At 42.3% G+C, this 22,068-nt stretch overlaps 1 protein-coding gene across 1 annotated transcript in view; it reads right to left on the bottom strand.

The window, feature by feature from the left end:
• Positions 1–22,068, bottom strand: part of LOC147708073 (potassium/sodium hyperpolarization-activated cyclic nucleotide-gated channel 1-like) — a 2,256,393-nt gene that overhangs the window by 346,743 nt on the left and 1,887,582 nt on the right. The window contains exon 9 of the mRNA XM_086925298.1: positions 1,956–2,187. Within this exon, the coding sequence (XP_086781424.1) occupies positions 1,956–2,187 (232 nt within the window). The remainder of the gene's footprint in view (positions 1–1,955; positions 2,188–22,068) is intronic.

Genomic DNA, 22,068 nt, shown 5'->3' with positions numbered 1-22,068 from the left:
CACTGCTCTTTCAGGCCTTGTCGAGGCTGCAGCATGGCTGGGGCCAATCAAGGGGCACTAGTCCAAGTCCCACAGTGCCAACACCTTGGACCCCCATGTGCTGCATACGGGCATCTCCCCCTCACTTCAAATTCCCAAAGGCAGTCTGGCAGGCAGCATTTTTGTAGGATGATAGAGAATTTAGACGGGCCAGTCTTGGAGCTAAAGAGAACTACGTTCTGGCAGCCATCTTTTTTAGCTCAGTGCTCTGTGCCAATGATCGTTAGCATATTTCAGTCTTTAGGCTGTGAAAGAACAATTATCCTCAATCAAAGAGAACGTGGATTTTTCTAATTTCCTTTTGGGACCACATCTCACTAGAAATAAACACGTCATAACAATAAGAAGATATGCTATTTCTAATGAATGGAATTTAACAAGGACTGCAAATTAAACAAATAAAGGCTAACTTTCTTCTTGGGCAATTTGTTTAGGAAGCTGCCCGGTATTCCTCAATCTAAAAACATTGACTAAATGGAAACATGTTTTTAGGTCTCAAAAACACACATAACCATGGCACCTCCCTGGCACTGAAGGGAACTCAGTGTGCTCATTGTGAAAGGGTAGCATGCCGTAACTCATAGCAAAGTCAGCCAATAATTGAAAGGGACTGACACATTGCCCTTTGATGCATGCTTGAGTGGGCATGAGGAAACTCTGGATAACACAACCACAGATAAATGGATGAAGTATGGATGTAAACCCCTACAAGTAACTATGTCATACACATAACTTTAGTACAATCAAAAAATCTTGGCCATCACACACCTAAACAATCCAATCATTCTGCTACAGGCTACCAGCATCTTGCCTTTGAGGAAGGGAAGGGAAGAGAAGGACAGGGCAGGGAAGGGGAAGAAGGAAAGGGAAGGGAAGGGATAAAATAAAGACCGAAAGAAATAAGTAATGCTTGTTCTACGTCAACAGCAGACGGTTGTTTCTCCCGCACGTAACAAATGCTGTTAGCGTCAGGCTATTGCCAAACGGATGCCTGCAATGATCCAAGAAAGGAAAACCTTTACAGGCGTATGTATCAGCATAAAATATCTTTAGCAGATTTTACAATATGCGCAGACAAACGAACTCACGTGACTGCTAAGCATTGTTCCTGAAACAGGTAAGTTGTATCATAGATAGTAAATCAATAATAGGGACTGGTATAGCAAGATACTGCACTCAAAATACTTTTTTTTTAAACTAAGTGTTAAATGTTGCATGAAAATGCCTAGCAACATCTGAATCGACAGAAAACAAAAACAGGAAGTGATGTGGCTAGCTTCTTCCTATCGCTAGGGTAGGATCTATGAGGAACAGGAACAACCATGTAGGAATAGTATTTAAAGAGTGTTGCTTGGGTAGGAAACAATTTCCGTGGAAGACAACATGACCCATTCAGTAACGAGTAGGATAAAGAAGATGGCCGTGGAGGTAGTTATCTTTGTCTGAATGGAGCAAACTAGGGATAAGAAGTTTTTCCACAGAAACTTTGCTTAATTCTTGCAAATATAAATATTATTCATAAGTTGCAAAGTTTTCTTCATGTTGATTTTGCTTGTGTAATAAGAATTTTGCATATCCCATGGAATTATCACACCTTACACTGCTCACTGTGATAAGGAGTGGGGGAAACAGATAATGTTCATTTAAACTTAATTTAGCTATGAATCCACATGCGCTGGCATACTAATTTTTGAAGTTTCATACACTTTTAAAAACAAATTGCAATAAGTGGCAAAACATAAACAAAGAAGCATGAATCTACTTAGTAGTTCTCCTCCCTTTTCAGTGAAATGCCACATTATAATAACAGAACAAATCAAAATTCTCGGTCAGTCTAAAGATGCTAAAGAAAGATAAAACCTTGCTATGTGTACTGTAAATTTAGCTGATAGAAATGTCAGAAATGACACACTTACCTCCGAAATAGTCACCTTTTGATATTGATATCAGTGTGGAAGAATCATCGAGTAGAATCACTCCTGCATCAATCAGGTACATCTTTTTTCCAATAGATCCGTTGCGAAAAATGATATCATCCTTTTGGAAAACTTCAAACTTCAGTTCCCCTATAATGGCGTTTATAACATTTGTATCTTTAAACCAAGGAACGTTCCTCACTAGATAATTGCAATTGTGAAACAGCACCTCCTTGTATCAAGAGACAGTGGAAATACATGTTATGGTGCAGCGAAATACAAAATACAACTAATCAACAAATACATTTTATTTTTCGTCATTTAACTTAAAAGACAATTTGTATCCCACATCTATATAAAGACCATAGTGATTAATGCTCTAAAAACCACTAAACAATGGTAAACTCACACTCATTCCCAAATGTTTTAACTCACCTTACTTCAAGTTAGGTGTGACAAAACACCCATCTGTGGGGGAGAACTTTTATCCTCCCAAATATCATTCTCGAAAGCAGAATTATTTCGTATTTCAATTTTAATCCTTCAACTAGACACATTTTCCTAGAAAATCAACCTGCCCACATTTTACACATGTGAACACTCATGCACAAAGATATTTTCTCCAAACTTAGGCACGAGAGTCCTTCTTTATTGCGTGGCATTCAAAACGTTTACACTACTAACAATATAAATGAGATGGAATGAATATTAACTAATCTAAAATTCCAAATAGTAGCAACTGCACTAAGATTCAGAAACTAAGGGGGCGATTTAAAGTTTGGAGGACTGAGTTCTCCATTGCAATCAAGATACAGTACTCTGTCTGCTGACAGGGTCATTAGGTTCAGGAGGACAGTCAGCTTTCTGCCGATGGAGTCTCCATTGGCTTTGTCAATTGAAAGCTACCTGTGGGAGCCTGATGGAGTACAGGCTGTTGAAGAAAAGCCATCACACCATCCACTCAATTAGAGAGGACAGCCTGATTGTCTGTTTTCTGTCCATCAGCCCCAGGCAAAATGTGGTGGTGAGGGACAGATTAAAAATATTGACTACGATACTCTGGAAATAGCTAAAACAGCTGAGGGAGTTATGCAAAATACAAATATGTTAAGTACCTTTCTGAAGGTCAAGTGGTCTTAAACCGATTCTTTTGAGTTGGAAGATTGTTCCACATTTTGGGACCTAGGAAGCCAAGTAAGTGATTACTCGCTTGATCTCAATGTATTTGTGTTACTTGAAGCAAAATTAGAGAACACCAGTTCCCAAGACCACAGTGGTATGCGGAGAATGAAATGCTTCTGCAATCCAGAGTGCTAAAGTCCGTAAAACATTTTGTACATGAAGTATAGTTATTTAAATCAGGCCCTGTGAAGAAGGGAAAGCTCTGCTTGTATCTGAAATGTGAAAGAACTTCCTTGAAAATGCAGTCTTTCACAAGGCTTGATTTTGAATGAGTTGCATTTTTGATAACCCAAGCAATAGTCTATAGGTGTGAAAGAAAGTAACTATCACCACCTCAGAAGAGTGTGTCTCAGGGAAAGATATAATGAATTTAATTCTTGAAGTGGTAGAGGAAGCTGCATTCCTAGAGGGTCCAAAGATAGGGCTTCCTTCAGAAGAAAACTTAAAGAGGTCAACTCTCATTAAGGTGAACTTGGGGTCTTCCATGAGGTTGGCCAGAGTGAGCTATGCCAACGTTGTTTTTTGCCTACTAACATTAGCCCTGTTTTATTGGAATTCAATTTCTGAAAATGTTTACTCATGCATTGCTCGACACCAACCACACAGTTGGAGGGGTTAGCAATAGACCCAGGTTCATGAAGATCCAGCCAGGGTATTAGAATGGGTAACAGCCCAAAGGCCTGATGAGCTGGACTAAGTGTCAAATAGAACTGTTATAACGCTTGGTTGATAAAGAAGGCCCCAGGGAACACAACATTACTCCGAAAGATTATTGGAATAAAATGGGGGAACAGTAACTGTTTGAGAATGCACTTGATGAAAACATGGAAACCAGACGAAAACTCTCCCAAAGACATCAATTTTTGTAAGTCTTGCTGGCGGTACAGAGTAGTCCACTTTGTCTAGCTCTGCTGACAGACGTCAACAGAATAGACAATGGGTGGTTATACCAGTCGCCGCGGTGACATATAGTGCCTGTGTAGGTGAATGTTGCTGTTAACATATAATCATTGATAACACATTTAACAAAAATTGTTAAACAAAAAACCTAAGCAATTCCCATCAGACCACCCTTCATGGTGGAATTTACGTCATGTGGGGATTGCTGAACATTCCGTCCGACCATGTAGTGCCGGTCTTGGAATGGATACCAGTGATGTAGTCATAATAAACATCCTAGTGTGATGCTAGTGACAGGGTGCAGTGCTAAGGTGATAGTGATAGATAGAAAATGGCTACGCAGACTCAGAGGAGGGTTTTAACAAAAGTCCATGTGCCAAAAGTTAAAAATGCGCCACGTAGTGAAAATGCCTACTGGCACAGTGCAGGGCGGTCGACATGTTTCAGCCATAGGGGTGATTACCCCGGCTTTCTTCAGGACCTTTAAACATAGAGTGGCTACTGCACTACATTAAAATAAAAGATGTACTACAACACAATACATTAGTTATTCATCTACCAGGAACTTCAATACTTAGGTGTCCACTGGAGGGAGATCAGAGTGTTTTCCTCCTATCAAGAGACATGAAAACATATGGTCAGACAACGCTCAACTCTACACACACAACTACATATGTACACAGAGACTGATCAACCACACTTGCAAGAACAATTTGCATTCTGCATTTTAAACAAGCATACTAGCTTCATCACCCTGAGGCATTTCCTCACGATGATACTCACCTAGCTTTGTGTGGGTGAAGACCTCACCTCACCCGGCGACCACTCGGGAGTATGAGGCCCCGCTCTGTAGTGTAGAAAAAGGGGTACAGTGAGCACACTCCTTCGCTATACCCAGTCCAATGACTCTACACTTATATCCCCACAGACGTGTGAGCGCAACCCAACTACCTATCCAAAGGACTGACATCCAAGAATTCCCATCAAGATATTCTATATACACTTATGTGCATAACTCAATAGGTTATCTTTCAGTGACAAAACAAGGGGCTGTGCACTGACCTAAGGCCACAGTGCATTGACAATAGTGGAGGGTGCTGTAAGGCACCAATCAATAACCAGCTATGACACACATTGTCATGTAATTCCTTCATTACTTAGGAGCATACTTGACAGAAAGACTAGTGACTAAATATGATAAAAAGCATGTTAGCTGACAGTGGATTCGCTGACCCTGTCTATGCTACACGTTCTATTCCTTGAGGATCAATGTATCAACCCCACCTCTTTGCTAGAGACCAAAATGTAATTGACCAAGAAAAGACCGGTTCAAATTCGGTGGAAAATGGGGCAGCAGGCGGCTCACCTGTCCGTCGGTGCCTCCTGGCTTGCAGCGAGCGGAAGTGGAGGTATGAGTTGTACCGCCCTGTCCCCTTAAGTAGCAAGCGCTAAATGGCTGCATCGTCTTGGTAATGAGAAACTAACGGAAGCGAGTGCAAAACATGGCACTGCTTTTCCGCGCATGCGCGGTGTCAGCGAGACGCTTCTATACCGCGCATGCGCACTAGAACATGGACGCCCATTTGTAGCGTCACTGCGCAGCGCTGATCATAAGAAAATGCGCTTTAGGAGACTCGCATTTCAAGGTATTTCGAAGCCGCTGTTAGAATAAACAGGCTTTAAGTGGGTCTAATGTAGTAGATCAAGGTATTTTGTGCTCGGTCATAAGGACACAACGGGGCATGTGTCAAAAAAGCGTGTGTCAGCCAGCACTTCCACTGAACAGGTGAAAAATCCCAAAATAGTCACTAGACATGTCATATATCATGTGAAGTCTATCAGCCATGACTCTACAACCATAAGTGTCTAAAGTTAAAAGAAAAGCTTGACTATTTCTTGCATTAGTGGTATTGACAGAGAAATTACCATCATAACGAGGGTGCTAAATTGGGCCTCTTTTTACTGATTATGTCTGTTGCACACAGTGAATGTTGTTATACTAGGAGTGTCAGGATCCACTATCAGCTAACATGCTTTTTATCATATTTAGTCACTAGTCTTTCTGTCAAGTATGCTCCTAAGTAATGAAGGAATTACATGACAATGTGTGTCATAGCTGGTTATTGATTGGTGCCTTACAGCACCCTCCACTATTGTCAATGCACTGTGGCCTTAGGTCAGTGCACAGCCCCTTGTTTTGTCACTGAAAGATAACCTATTGAGTTATGCACATAAGTGTATATAGAATATCTTGATGGGAATTCTTGGATGTCAGTTCTTTGGATAGGTACTTGGGTTGCGCTCACACGTCTGTGGGGATATAAGTGTAGAGTCATTGGACTGGGTATAGCGAAGGAGTGTGCTCACTGTACCCCTTTTTCTACACTACAGAGCGGGGCCTCATACTCCCGAGCGGTCGCCGGGTGAGGTGAGGTCTTCACCCACACAAAGCTGGGTGAGTATCATCGTGAGGAAATGCCTCAGGGTGATGAAGCTAGTATGCTTGTTTAAAGTGCAGAATGCAAATTGTTCTTGCAAGTGTGGTTGATCAGTCTCTGTGTACATATGTAGTTGTGTGTGTAGAGTTGAGCGTTGTCTGACCATATGTTTTCATGTCTCTTGATAGGAGGAAAACACTCTGATCTCCCTCCAGTGGACACCTAAGTATTGAAGTTCCTGGTAGATGAATAACTAATGTATTGTGTTGTAGTACATCTTTTATTTTAATGTAGTGCAGTAGCCACTCTATGTTTAAAGGTCCTGAAGAAAGCCGGGGTAATCACCCCTATGGCTGAAACATGTCGACCGCCCTGCACTGTGCCAGTAGGCATTTTCACTACGTGGCGCATTTTTAACTTTTGGCACATGGACTTTTGTTAAAACCCTCCTTTGAGTCTGCGTAGCCATTTTCTATCTATCACTATCACCTTAGCACTGCACCCTGTCACTAGCATCACACTAGGATGTTTATTATGACTACATCACTGGTATCCATTCCAAGACCGGCACTACATGGTCGGACAGAATGTTCAGCAATCCCCACATGACGTAAATTCCACCATGAAGGGTGGTCTGATGGGAATTGCTTAGGTTTTTTGTTTAACAATTTTTGTTAAATGTGTTATCAATGATTATATGTTAACAGCAACATTCACCTACACATGCACTATATGTCACCGCGGCGACTGGTATAACCACGCAGTATCTCCAGACCTGGTCTGCTCTTTTGTGTATTGTATATTGACATAAGGGGTATGAGCAGACAGGTCGGTAAAGATTCCCGTCGACCCTCCACACACCTGTTATGTTTTTCATGTCAACAGAATAGGCCTGCTGTGTCTCCATCACTGTAAGAAATTGAGTTATTAGTTAAAGGTGGTAACTACCCACCTTAAGCAATAAATACAATCCATGTCAGGGTGTACCAATAATATCCCTACATTTTTTGAGCTGAACACCCTTGTAGCTATGGAATGGAGCAGATAGGTTTAGAGGTAATGTGTAAAACGTTTATGCAGTAACAAAACAACAATAAAGTTAAAACAGAGCATAATAAAAATCACAAACCAATGTGGGAAAATAAAGAATATTTTATTAAATAAGATAAAACACACATGATAAATGCCTTAACCAAAATCCAGTAGGGAGAGCCAGAGATAATAATTTGTAATGTTTAAATTAAAAACAGTGGCAAAAAGCATTAAAAAGTCAACTGTGGTTAGCTGGTTGAGATAGACCAGGACCTATGTGTGATTTAAAGCAGACTGAGATGGAGAGCAGGTCAGATACAGAAGCTGGGTTTGACTGGGTCGTAGTTTTTACCTTGGAATCTAGGGAGAGAATATTTTGCAAATCAGTATCCAGTCGCAAACTGGTTACGGACCAATAAATAGGCTGTTTGTAATGTAGAACAACTCTCTAAATTAGTGCTTCCTAAAATTACACACTGCAAAGAAAGGATTGTCACTTCTTGTTTTAGCGTTTGGAACTACCAAATTGCTAAAGGCGAATTCCAAATGATGAATCGGTATTTCAATGTACAAAGCATTTGTAATTGGAAATTTAGGGCCAGAACTAAGACCCTTATATGTTTGCGAGTCGCAAATTGCGTCGCTTTGCGACTCGCAAAATTAAAGTTACAATAGTGTCTCAGACACTATTAGCGATTCTTAATGGGGTCACAAATTGCTTGCCTGATTAATATTCATGAGGCAGGTGTAATTCGGGCCCCTTTAGGAATGGCTAGTACTCCCAAGGACGGTGGCCTGCTGGGGTCAGAAAACCACCATGTCTGTGACTGTTTTTTAAATAAAGCAGTTTTTATTAAATGCAGCCCGTTTTCCTTTAAAGAAAACAGGATGCATTTTAAAAAAGAAAAATTAAACAGAAATGTTGGGACCACTACCTGCTCTTAAAACATATTTTCGCACACACTCACAAAGAAGAATGGGTCCCCCTTCCATTTTGTGAGTGGATTACCACCTACTTGAAGCAGTTGGTAAACTGTGAGTGTTTTGCGACCGCAATTGCGGTTGCACAACAATCATACATTTAAGGGAGACTCGCTATTAGGAAGGGATGCCTTCTGCACGTCCCTTCCTAATAGTGAGTGGCAAACCCTAATTTGCAAGTTGGTAATAGGTTACTGACTTGCAAAATAGGATTTGTACATGGGACAGACCAATTTTGCGGTCATGAACAAGCTGATTTCCTACGTGCGACCACAAAATTTGGTCGTACATCTGCCCCTTGGTAAAACACAGCGTTTTGAACATGAAAAATGCCATGAACTATAAACAGGTAGTTAACAGGTGCAAGGTATAAATGGGAGCCCAAAATGCTTTGCAATGTTTAACAATGGCTGCACTCTTTGCTGTAGTGAGGAGGATGTGCATTCTGGGAGCTCAATGCAGGAGAAGGACTGGAGAAAGAATATTCAGGAAGAGTGTGACTTTGTTTGAATAAACTGATTAGAAGGTGTATGCATGATACAGGTTTACCAACTAGGTTATTTTGAGTTTCATATATGAGCTGGATTCAGTATTAAGCAGGCCTACCCAACGCAGTATAGAAATATCTACACACACATAATCAGTTTGATTAGTTTACACCTGCTAGCTTCTGGTAGCTGGCAATGCACTGTGGCTGTAGCAAGTGGTATTTCACAAAGTACATTATGTAGGGTTTTCCATAATTTCATTTTGGCAGTGTTGTTTAGAATAAATTGCAACATTTATTTTCAGAGCACTCTCGAGAAGGTGGAAAGTACAAACATCCAATTTAATGCAGTAGCACATTTTCTACAAATGCTTGATTTTGTAGATGGTACATATATTGTAGTTTTCCCACCCTCTGACACAGAGTATATATATATATCATAATCGTAAGAACCAACATTCTTTAAACAAGTAGTATGTAATGCAACATTTCTGATCATAGCCCTAGTTGCATGATACCCTGGGAGCACTCATGACTCCTACATATTTAGACACTGTGGCCAATATGAGGAGCTATCAGGAGAAGATTCTGGAGATAGCTGGGTGTAAAGTAATTACTATTCACATTTCTACTATGTGAGTAACTTTAATACACTATAACAGTTACCAGCTGTATTACTTTTCAGCTGACAGTGCATATTCATTAAAGCCTGGGATTATGATTTCAAGCTTACAACCCCTAGACAAAGGAGCTATATTGTTTACCAGGGAAACAAAAGCATTATGGAGAGAAGATTTGGACAACTTAAAGTCAGATTTAGATGCCTCCATAGATGTGGGGGCGCACTAGAGTATGACCCTACGATATGTTGTAAGATTAGAGGCAGATGTGCTATGCTATACAACCTATCTATGTAAAGGAATCCACCCACTGAGGCAGCAAGTGAATATTCTGAAGAAGCAAATGATCACATTCCCCTTACTTTCCACATCCAAGACCTAATGCTGCAACAGCTGATGGATTATGTACACGCTGAGATGATGTAACAAGTGTTCAAAGTAGCAAGCATTCTATTTTCAGTTTATTCACGGATTATTGTCCAAAATATTGCTTCCATTTAAACAAGTGAATAAAAGCATATCAACTTTACGTAATAATACAAATTCGTCATAGCTTTATTCAGGGTCACATCTTTGCTGTCCAGCACATGGACATTGATTAGAACACAGGGCAGCCCTTACTTTGTCCTTCCATACTCTTCCTTCTATTGCTCCTAAATATAGCAGGCTCAAAAGCTGACATACTGCTAACACTTGAGCCCTACTCAGATTCCCCAACACACCTTCTTGGCCTATTTACGCATTAGCAGTTTGCTCACTTACTTTTTACTTTCAAACACTCTATTTCAGTCAAACACCTCAAAAGCAAGTTATTCAACATGCAATTTACAACGTTGTATGAATAACAACACATCAAATAGTTAAGACAAACACATATTAAAATTAATTCAAATTCACATGTAGAACAAAAATAGTAAAGTGCTTGATGAATGCATTTGGGCGAAGACAATAGAAGGCTTACCATACAAAATTGCTTATTGTACATAGTTCATTGGATACTTTTTACAAGTTGTAGGCTAGCTCATCAATAATAAAGATTAAGTAATAAAAGAGTGTAAGCTTCAGTAGACAAGGGGATTTGAATCCTTCTGGCGCCAACCAATGAAGTAGAATATAATTGCTAAAAATTCATGACAATAATATAGACAGAATATATTCAGGACGAGCCAAGAGAAAGGATCTTGAATCTAATAGGCCAGACAGTTTCGAGATATTTTGCAATTGAAATTAAAATGTAATGTGTATTATCCAACCTACAAATTCTCAGTGTGACCCAGGATTGATGGGTTTCCAACGTTTGACAAAGGGGCACAATCCAGCATTTACCTTGGGCAGAAAAATAACTGATGTTCATCACATTCTTCCACATGTGAACATGCTGGGCAGGATTTGATCCCTTCAGTGGGGCTCCTCCACTTGGCAGTAAAAGTTGAGAGTGGAAGGGCACCTAACCTGAATCTTATATAGAGGGCTTTAGTAAAAGGAGGGTCAATCTTATCCATATGAGGTTCAAACCCGGGTGTTGATTTTATCTCCAGGAAGCTATTTGTGTGTGAGCCAAATTTTCATGAATTGGTCATTTTCCTCTCTTCGTTGTCCCAAAAGAGGGTCTTCACCATTTTAGAAGAGGAAGAGGTAATGGATACTTGATTAGTCAAGAAAACAGCCCAAACCAGAGAGATTACCACCTGCTTTCCATACTTTAACCACAACAGTGTCACTATTACCATTTGCCTTTCCAAAATATCTCTGAAATCAACGCTTTAGGGTTCCAATTCAACAGTCAACCAAATCCTCAGGCAACATAAGATGTGTTTGAGTTTCACTTTGGGTATTATAGAGTGCATGTTCAATTCATGTTTAAAGCCTAATGGAGTACTTTGGATGTGTGTGAGAGATGCCTTCATGAGTTTATTTCCAAACACTCCTAATGCATTAATATTACAGAAACTACAAAGTTCTGCTCCATAATTATTGGCCGCCACTGCTTGGGCTTACCAGATTTTTAAAATTGCAGATACGGGCTGGAGAGAGGTATTTATTTGCAAATGTCAGTGTGTCTCCCCCCTTGTGGTTTAATAAGAGCGTGCTCTTACTAATCTGGCTAACACAGGAGTTAGTGCTGGAGAAGCTGATACTCTGGTAGTCAAAATCTAAAGCTCTCTCAAGATCCACACCCTCTAAACTTATAGCCCCTCTAAAGTGCCTGTGCAGATGTATTTCCATAAACTTACTTTAGTTAGCATTTATAACCAAGCCATGGTTAGTGCAAACCAATTGAAACCTAAGTAATAATATGTAAATTCCTTTTGGGGTTTTGAACACTAGTAGAGTATTATTCGCAAAGAGTAGAGCTGGAATTTTTGTGCTCCCAAATACGAGTGAGTCATTGTCACAATTCAATAAAAGATCAAGACACCCATTGATAAACAGGAGAAACAGTGTGGGGCGAGGTTGCATCCTTGCTGTACTCCCTTGCCTCTTTTATCATGTCAGCTATTTCCCTATTGGGACTCCACCTGATTTGTGCAGAGTTGTCAGTGTGAATCCTGCTGAAACTAAGAAAGAATCCCATTGTCTTCAATCCATTTTAGAAGATGATCTAAAATTTGCTTGCAGAAGATTTTCTGCACTGCTTCGATAAGGCTTATTGAGTGAAAATTTACTGGGCAGGATTAATGGTCCTATATGAAGATGGGAATTATCTATGCTCCTTTCCGGGCAGTAGGGATCTGGGCACCGACCACAATGGCATTTGACAATGTTAATCAGGGACCCACACAATGGGCTTGAACTTGAAGAGATCTACAGGGATCTTATCTGGCCCAGGAGCCTTGCCTGTTTTCTGTGAGCAAATTGCATGTTTTGTTTCAGCCAGAGAGAAAAACCTATATCATTGATTACAGGGTGAACTATTGATATTGCACATAAACAAAATTCACCATTTAGGCCCATAAGGTATACTCAAGGCCACAAACATTACAACAACATTAGAACAACAGAACACATGCACAAGAACACCGGGTAAAAATGGTCATGTGCCAGTACTTTTTTAAAGTGAAAGTAATGTCTGCAGTTTTCTGAGATACACAAAACCTCCTCATCCAAAACATCACACTAATCTATGTGCCACACACATAAGTGTAAAATGAACTATCTTCCCAGCCACAATTCCACTGTCCTGCATGAGATATTTACTTTGAAATGACAACAAATACCATGAGGCCTTGCTAATCTAACTCAGAACAAGATGCCTCAGTCAATATGACACCATCACAATGCACACATCCGTACCCCCTTCGTTAACTTATACACATCAGTAGTAAAGAGTCCTCAAAGCCTAAACAACCTCCTCTCTGACAAAGTTCTAAGCGATTCACAAGCATAGCTCACATCAAAATCTAATTTCAACAAACATAACCTGCAGGATACCAATGACACCATCAGGGTAACAACTACAACTGGAGCTATTGCACCAACAAAACAACTTCCACATATATTGTCAATCACTGAAGAACTGGCCCCGGTAATTAACGGGTGGCTGGGAGAAAAATAAACATTTCACAGAGAAAAAAACACATGTGTAGGCATTGGATAAGTGAAAATCAGCAAATCAAACTGCAATCACAGCATCTGTCAGACATCAATTGTAAGTAGCCCAATTCACACATGTACATGCAGAACTACACAAACATAAGCAATGCTGATGCCCTACATGTCGTGAGGCACACATTGAAGATTTCAACTAACACGATATATTCAACATATCTCATTGGGAGCAGGGCAGCCAAATTGTTGCTGACAGTCCTTTTAACGTAACTTTTTATCGGGACTCGTTTTTGTCCCTGGCGGCCATTTTGGGCCCCCACGCGCTGAGTCAGGTCAGCGCTCTACTCGTTCCACGCCGCCCGCCCACTGCCTTTACTTAAGGGGCGTGGGTCAGTCGTGCAGCACCTGTGAGGTTTACTTGAATATTTACGCTATTTGTTGTGAGGGATCTTTTGTGCTAAAACAAAATAGCTTGGGGAACTTTGTTTTAATCTACTGCTAATTGTTGTAGGAATATTTTAAAACTAAAAAACGGTTTAGGGGTAATATAATTTCTTGCTGCTATTATTTTGGAATACTCTTTGCTGCTATTTCGTTTTATGTAACTGCATGTGGAATGTGTTATACTCCTTTAACGTAACTTTTTATCGGGACTCGTTTTCGTCCCTTGTGGCTATTTTGGGCTCCCTACGCGCTGAATGAGATCAGCACTACACTCGTTGCACACCGCCCGCCCACTGCCTTCATTTAATGGCCATGGTCCGACGCGCGCCAATGGCGCTCCGAAGGCGGGCCAAGGGCAAGTCCGTCTGCGCCCGTCCGAGACCAACCGGGACCAGGGGCCACGAATTATGCCCAAATTTTAGCTCCCTCAGCACAAATAATTCAATATTCTTCTGACCAATTGTTGAAATTATGCGGTAAGCACCACGTTGATTGTAGCCTACTCTGTCCTATAGAGGATATTACTATCTGTTCTTGCTGCAATTACACTTTCTGCATTAATCCCTCTAAAGAATTTAATAGTTCAATTATAGACAGTATTGTCATATGGATACTTCGTTACATATATTGCGTTAAGTTAGCATGAGTGTATTACGTGTCTAAACAGCCATTTTTCCTTCGGCTTCAGTTTTGCACACGACACCTACTTGTTGTTGTCGCTTTCACCCTAGAAGCGGTGATGTGATTTATTTGAGAATAATATGTTATTACTATGCTATCAGTTTTGCTTGGTACACTTGGTACAACTGTCTGCACACTGAGAGCTACACACTCTAAGAATAACCTAACACAAGGTTGCTGGGAGGCCTGATCCTCGCACCACATTAGACATAACACAAATAATGTTGATGCCAACATTTGGGCTCTACGCGGGTTTAAGATAGAGTTACAGGGAATGAACACACACTTGGTGCTGCGCATGAAGAGAGCTGGTAGCTGTTGATGTGATCTACTCCTACTGACATTTAGAGGTATGGGTCCGCCCTGCTAAAACCCGACTGAGACCTTCTTAGATATAATATAATATGCTAAATAGGGTGCGCAAAATATAGGTGATATAGATTTCTATAGATTTTGCATTGTAACATGCTATCACCTTTTGCTTACTATGGATTAGTGACTATGCTGCTAACTCTGATTTTTATAATATGCATTTTGGTATTATACAAGATACTGCGCTTGAGAACCTTGCATTGAATAATAAATATTTCAAACTTGCACGTGTGTTCTTTGACTCTCCGTTTTGGTTTGAAATGATTATATAACGAAAGAGTGTTCATGTGTTCCACGATTCCTGAGGTATTCTAAAGATCATGTTCTGGTTTGTCTAAGACATGGATCATTTCATAATGATCCATGAGACACTGTAGCTAGCTAGGTAAGGGGATTTAAGAAACTGAGATGAGTTTTGGATCATCCTAACTCACTGAGGTTCTAGATCTCTATGCACAGTTCTGTGGGAGAACGGAAACCCTGCTACATGGCGCCCAACGTGGGGCCTTATATCATGACACTCGAGTAGTATATCATTCAAACCTTAACACCTTCATTCCCGTTTCCGGAAAACGGTGGTGTCGGAAAAACCTACCTATTTTTGAAGTAGGTCTTTTCAAGCTTGAATTCTTCTAAAACGGTTTCTTTGACTTACTACCCAGTTGTGCTACAAAGTGTTCTTTGTCTTTTTTCTCTTCCTGTGCTAACATGGCCGTGGACATCCCACAGCATAGCCGCATTGCGGTTCGTGACCACTTGCGGGCATATAATGTCCCTGTGGATGGCTTAGCTGTGGTTCTAGTGGTGAGTGCGGAACATGCGTACCCGTACAAATTGTTTTATTCATGGGTGACATTTCCGGCAGTGGACGCTAATTCTGGTGTGTTCCATTCATACACTGCCTCGGCTGTACCGGTGGCTTATGCTCCGTACAGGGCACTGGAAGTACCTATAGATGTTTGGCAGCACGGAGTTTGGTTTGGTGGCGCCCTACCCCATTCTTTAACCAATCCGAGGTTAGGTCCTTTGTCCATTCCGGGCACAAATTGGCCCGCTTTGGGTGGATTTACTCCTCACTCTAATCGCGCCACTTGTAATGTGGCTGACCTGCGGCGTCTTCATGAAGTCGCGGTTGGAGTGATTAGGGCGCTTGTTCATTACATTGGTCGTAATGTTCATGGCGCAGCCCCCGCAGGTGCGCAGCTTCGAGCAGAACAGGCTGGTTTGAAAATCAGTCCTGTCATGGTGAATTCCGTTATGGGCAAGAAGCCCCAGGATAAGGATGATTTTCCTTTCTGGCTTGCTGAGAAATTCGACCAGCTGGAGGCTGTGTTTCCTAATACGACTCCTGGTGAGAAACACCGGATTCTTACGCTCAGTTTACCGAAAGATTTAGCCCCTGAACTTGTTGACTGTGAGACATGGGGTAAGACTTTTGCAGCGGTTTATTCGAGGTGCTATGGCACCCCGACTGTGTCCAACCTGTCTGCGGTCCTTAAACGTGTTCAAGATGATCACGGACCGGAGTCGGCGGTTGAATTGGGTATGCGTCTGAGTGGCTCCTTTGATGTGGTTTGCGAACTCATCCTTGCGAATGTCAAGGGGGATGCAGTGAACTTTCAGGTGGCCAATGCTCTGGTGTTAGTTCCCGATGCCGATAAACCCCGTCAGTTAGCAAGGATTATTGTGGCGGCTTATAAAATGGTTGGCCGCACTTCTAAGGGTGTAAAGGCTTTTTCTGAAAAGGAGAAGAAACAGCCCCAGGGACAGTCTTCGGAAACGGGTGGACAACCCAAGTCCAAAAAACAAAATTGGCCGAAAAAGCAGAATCCGGGTAAGCAGCAACAACAACAACAGCAGACACAGGTTTCTAGTCCTGCGCCTTCGCTGCCTGCGCAGTCAGATAGAGTTTATGATTTGCGCGAACGCGCGACAATTAAATCGCCTGAAAGATTTCAGGCTTCTGACCAACGCTCTCCTCGTTCCTTTCAGGACTCATCGGCTCCGTCAACCGGTGGTGGAGGGGGCGGCAGGGGCAGGGGTGGCCAGCAAGGACGTGGTCAGCCCCGCCCGCGAAGTGAAGGGGATCAGCGGGACGACTCTACGCCCAAGAGACCGCAGTTTGCCAAGAAGAAGGTCGCAGCCTTAACGGCGCATCGATATGCCCCAGATAGTGAGAACGCGGCTTCGGAATCTGACGTGGGCTCTGACCTTGCTGGACAGCGCGGCGGAGATTACCATAGTGAGAGAGGCCCTCCGTCCACTGTTGAAGGTGACAGCGACTGATACTTATGTTGTGATTGAAACGGCTGATACACATGTTGCTCCTCCTGAACGACTTTTTGAAATTGTTCTGTTAATAGAAGGTGACATGCAGCGAACTGTAAAAGGGGTATTTTGGGAAAATCTTTCGTCTACGTATGACATTTTACTTTCGGAGGCTGACTGGCCCCCACCTTTTGTTCTCGCAGCTCCGCGAGGGGAGGAGGTGATCCTCCCCAGTTTCGCGCACACTGTATCGAGATTGGAAGCGCTGCATTTTGCAGAAGAGTGGGCTCTGGCGCTTGCGCCGGCTGTGTACCGAAATCAGTGTGGCTGGGATAAATTGTCTCCTAGCCATGAGATTCCTTTACGGTCACAGCCGCAGCCACAACCTCAGTATCCCATACGGCGTGAAGCTAAAGCTTCTGTTGCGGCTATCCTTGAACAATTGGAATATCAAGGTGTAATTGAAACGTGTGTGTCACCAATGAATAATCCCCTTTTTACTGTGAACAAGCCGGACGGCTCATATCGTCTGGTTTTGGATTACCGGCATTTGAACTCGCATTGCCGTAACTGTGCAGTACAGAATACTCACGGTTCTGCCCTAGTGAATAGTCTTGAGCGTAAACGGTTCAAAACCACGCTTGACATTTCCAATGGTTTTTATGCACACAGATTAGATGGTCTAAGTTCCCAATGGACCAGTTTTACGTGCGGCGGTGTACAAAAAATGTTTAAACGACTCCCAATGGGCTATAAGAATAGTCCTGGAGTGTTTTCCGCCCGCATTGTCTCTCTTTTGGAGAGCTTCGATCCAGTTGCTTGTTCTTATGTGGATGACATTTATCTCACAGACGACGAACTTTGGGAGCATCTGTGTCGAGTAAACAGCATAATTTGTAACTTTGCAGACATGGGTTACAAGTTTAACTTTGCGAAATCACACATTGCGGAGTACACAGTGTTGTTTCTGGGTTATGAACTTAACCACGAAGGAAAGGGGTTGGCTCCTCACTTCCTGGAGAAGTGCGCGCAGTTGCGCTCTCCGACAACACTGAAAAAATTACAGTCTTTACTGGGTTTTTAAAATTTCGGGAGGACATACATTCCGGAATATGCCCAGCGTATCAAGCCTTTGTATGCCTTGATACAACCATCTTTTTCCAAATCATGCTGGCTGCCTGAGCATTCACACATTCTGCAGTCTTTGCAGGCTGATTTGCTCGCTTCTGACTACTTACAGACTCGTGATAACCAGACCAACCTGGTGATAAGAATTATCCCTGGGGCGGTGGGTTTCACGTACCTGACTTTTAATGAAGGAGATACAGTACCTATTGCTTACAAGTCACACTTGTACACTTCGGCTGAACTGCGTTTTTCCACTGTGGAGAAAGTTTTAACGGCTGTGCAGATGGCAATTCTTAAGGAACGTGCCCTGTCGCAGGGAAAGCGCATGTTGGTTGTTACCCCGTGTCCTGCCTTGGAGGCAGTCACGAAAGCCAGTGTACCAAATTCTAAAGCTTTGCACCCTCGGTGGATTCAGTGGGCTACATCCTTGACATCCCAGGATGTCACGTTTATTTTTGACGCCGCTTTACGGTCGCAGGAGTATTTACAGTATGAATTTGTTCATCCGGCTCCTTTAGCGATGCGGCCGTTGGAGGATTTCCATTGTATCATTTACACTGATGGTTCGGCGCAGGTTGCGCATGGCTCTAAACATGCCTATGTTTCCGCTTGCGCCATTGTGGTCGCTGCCATGGTGAACGATGAGTTCAAGTCCAGTGTCGTGCACACGCAAACACTAGGGGACTGCACCGCACAATTAGCAGAGCTTCGTGCTCTAATGCTCGCATTGGAGTACGCTGATCCAAGTGTGACGACTTTAATCGTAAGTGACTCTTACTACTGTGTCCAGTCTTACAATGAGAACTTGTTCTTTTGGATTCAGAATGATTTTCGTGATTCCAAAGGTAGCACAATAAAACATAAAATGATCTGGGTCCGAGTGGCGGAACTTAAAGAGAAACTGCTGCTCGTGTTTGTGATTCATACTCTCGGCCATCAGCGCGTGGGGGTCCACGCTGTTGGAAATTCGCTTGCTGATGAGGCAGCGAAGTCTGCGGTATCAAAATACTTAGTTGCAGCAGTCACGAGGTCCAAAAGCAAAATAGATGATGACATCTTGGCGGCTGTTGCTGCCACGGAGAAGGGAGGTAAATATCCTGAGGGGTTCCCTTCGAAGTACACATACCACTTAAGTCCCGATAAGGTTCCTTATGTGAAAATTCCTGAAGTTGGCGAACGTCTAGTTCCCAACTCGGATCGCAGGGCTTCTCTGATTACAGCGGCTCATGAAGGTGTGGCGTCTGCGCATGCGGGCGTCTCAGCCACTGTAACTCAGCTACAACAAAGGTTCTGGTGGCGGGGACTGTACAAACAGACGCGCGATTAAGTCCTTATGTGTGACATTTGCCAGCAGATTAAGCCTTCTACTGCTGCGCGTCCGCCTCAGACACAGTTGTACATCTCTAATAAACCGCTTGGTTGCGTTTATTTGGATCACTGCGGTCCTTTTTCTTCTGATACTGCGTTTAAATACATCTTAGTAGCAGTTGACTCATGCACACGCTTTGTGTGGGTATGGCCACATCGAAGCGCTGATTCGCGGACTGTCATTAAGGATTTGCGTGTCTTTGTGGGAATTTTTGCCTGTGGTACTTTCCATTCGGACCAGGGTCCGGCTTTCGCCTCTAAGGCGTACAAGGATGCTATGGTTTCGTTGGGAGTCCAAGTCAAGTTTTCAAGTCCCTACAGGCCCGAGGGCAATAGTGTAGTAGAACGAATGAACCGCGACTTAAAGCAATCTTTGACAGCCCGAGTTATAGGCACTGGTAGAAACTGGCTGGCCCACCTCAATGACGTGCAGCGTGCGCTTAATAATCTCCCTAGAAGGTCTCTGGGTGGGCGGACGCCATACGAAATGCTCTTTGGTATCAAGATGTACGTCCCTGACCTCGATGGTTTAGACTGCCAGGCCCAGGCCGCGGCCTTTGACGTAGATGAACATTGCAATGTTTTACAGGATCTACAAAAGACCAGAGACAATCTTGCTAAGGAACACTTGCCCTCCACGTCGGATGATGCGTTGCAGATCCCGGTAGTTGGCTGGCTACCCCAAGTTGGAGAACTGGTTCGTGAGAAGATCGATAACAAGAAAGAGTTTGGTCCCTCATATCGAGCACCGGTTCGAGTTCTTGGAGTGAAGGGCACAAGAACAGTCATATTACCACCACTTCCAGGTCGTAAAGAAAACAGATTTATTTCTATTGACAATGTCAAGGCACACAGGGTGGCCGATTCTTCATAGCATGACACCGGCTGTATCCTGTCCTTCCATGGTGAGGCACTCTGTGCTGGCTATTACATCTGGTGCAGAACAGGAGGTGTCCCTCGAGATGCCTGCTATATCCAGTCCTTTATTAAATACTATTCCTGTTACTAACATTGATGAGCTGACCTATGCATATCCTGCTGATTTATCTATGCCTGATTTACAAGCTCGTTTGGCTAACCAGTCCAGATTCTCTTTTGACTCTGATTCGGAACTTTCAAAGAAACCATCGACTATTGCAAAATATACCACGTTATTTAAAAAACATTTTTTAATTCCACCTTGGACATATGTTTGGCTGATACTATTTTCATTTTATCTTTTTATGTCAATTGGTTTTGTGTTTTATTTTTTCCGCCTGATCGATGGCCATTATGTCAAAGAAAGAACAGGAATTCGGTACCTTAATGGAACATTGGCCCCTCTTTCCTCCTCACATTCAGCACACAGACTAAAACGAGACTTAAATACAGTAGAGATTACTGCTTGGCCTGTCCTTGATGGGATTGTGTGGGATGCGGTTAGGTTTCAGATACATGGCCCCACAGAAGTTATTAATGTTCCTAATGTGCTTAGAGTAAACATGGGAGATGTGATTAAACAAAATATTCGTTCTGGATTGGGATCTTCAGGCCGTGGAAGCATTGTTCTCTGATTTAAAATATTATGCGGCCTTTGATGCTGAGGATTTGTACTTAGATTCTGTCAATTATGGTGATTTGTTTTGTTTTCAACATTATGGAAATCATTTCTTACATAAAACAAGTTCCAGGAGGGTTCCTGTGAATTACACACAGTGGGAACATTGCCCTGCTCCTTTACAAGGGAGCTCTAGTACATTTCTGGGTAAATACTCTTATTTTACAGACTTTAATCAATCACATCCTGAGTCGTTTTATTTTAAAGTGATACAGAAATTCATGTCCAAAGTTAGACTTACCGATACAAAATTATTGTATTCGAAGTCCTTTCTAGACAGGTTAGCTATAGATGGCTATGAGTTATGGAAGGAGGTTATTGACCTTAAATCGGTTTGGGGTACCAAAGATTGGCAGGTACAAGGCACTGAGGCTTTGCATCGTGCATGTCTCATCCCGAATCACATGTTGTTTTTAAATTCTACCATTTCCCAAACAACATGCTTTGGATTGGCTACATCTAAAAAATTGAATGCACCAACTATCCCTGATTTGGAAGAATATTCAGGTTGGAATAATTTCACTACATTGTCCATCAGTGAGATACAAGCACTCTTGCACAATTCCTCCTTTAATATTACCAGTTTTGATCCGGAGGGGTGGCTTTTGTGGCAAAGAAGCTCTGATTCTTGCCAACGTCGTTTTTTGGGTTTGTCTGAAGGTTTTACACACATCAGGCCAGGTCCCCGTTTTGAAACAGGTCACACTGTTACTACTTATTCAGTGGGCAAATTGTGTCAGAACTGGTTACAACATTCCACTTTGGCTGCAGTTAAACTACATCTGTCCCAGTTGAATGAGAATATAGAGCTGAATGATTTTATAAAAGGCCCGGCTAAGGGTAGGTCTAAACGCTGGCTTTATGCTGTTTACAATGAAATTTGGAAATTTTCACAGATTGAGGCAGCTAAACGCCTGAGAGCTATTGATCAAGCAAATTTGGAAAAAGTGCTTGCGGTGGTCGATAACAGTATTAACATGCTTTCTTCCAGGATTTACACGTTGGATAATATTGTTTCTTCTGTTGTTGATATTGTGCATGATGAAGTGTCCACGTTATACCATGG

This window comes from Lissotriton vulgaris, chromosome 6 (genome assembly GCF_964263255.1).
Source record: "Lissotriton vulgaris chromosome 6, aLisVul1.2, whole genome shotgun sequence".
Lineage (NCBI taxonomy): Eukaryota > Metazoa > Chordata > Amphibia > Caudata > Salamandridae > Lissotriton > Lissotriton vulgaris.
This window is presented reverse-complemented; position numbering and strand designations above follow the sequence as displayed.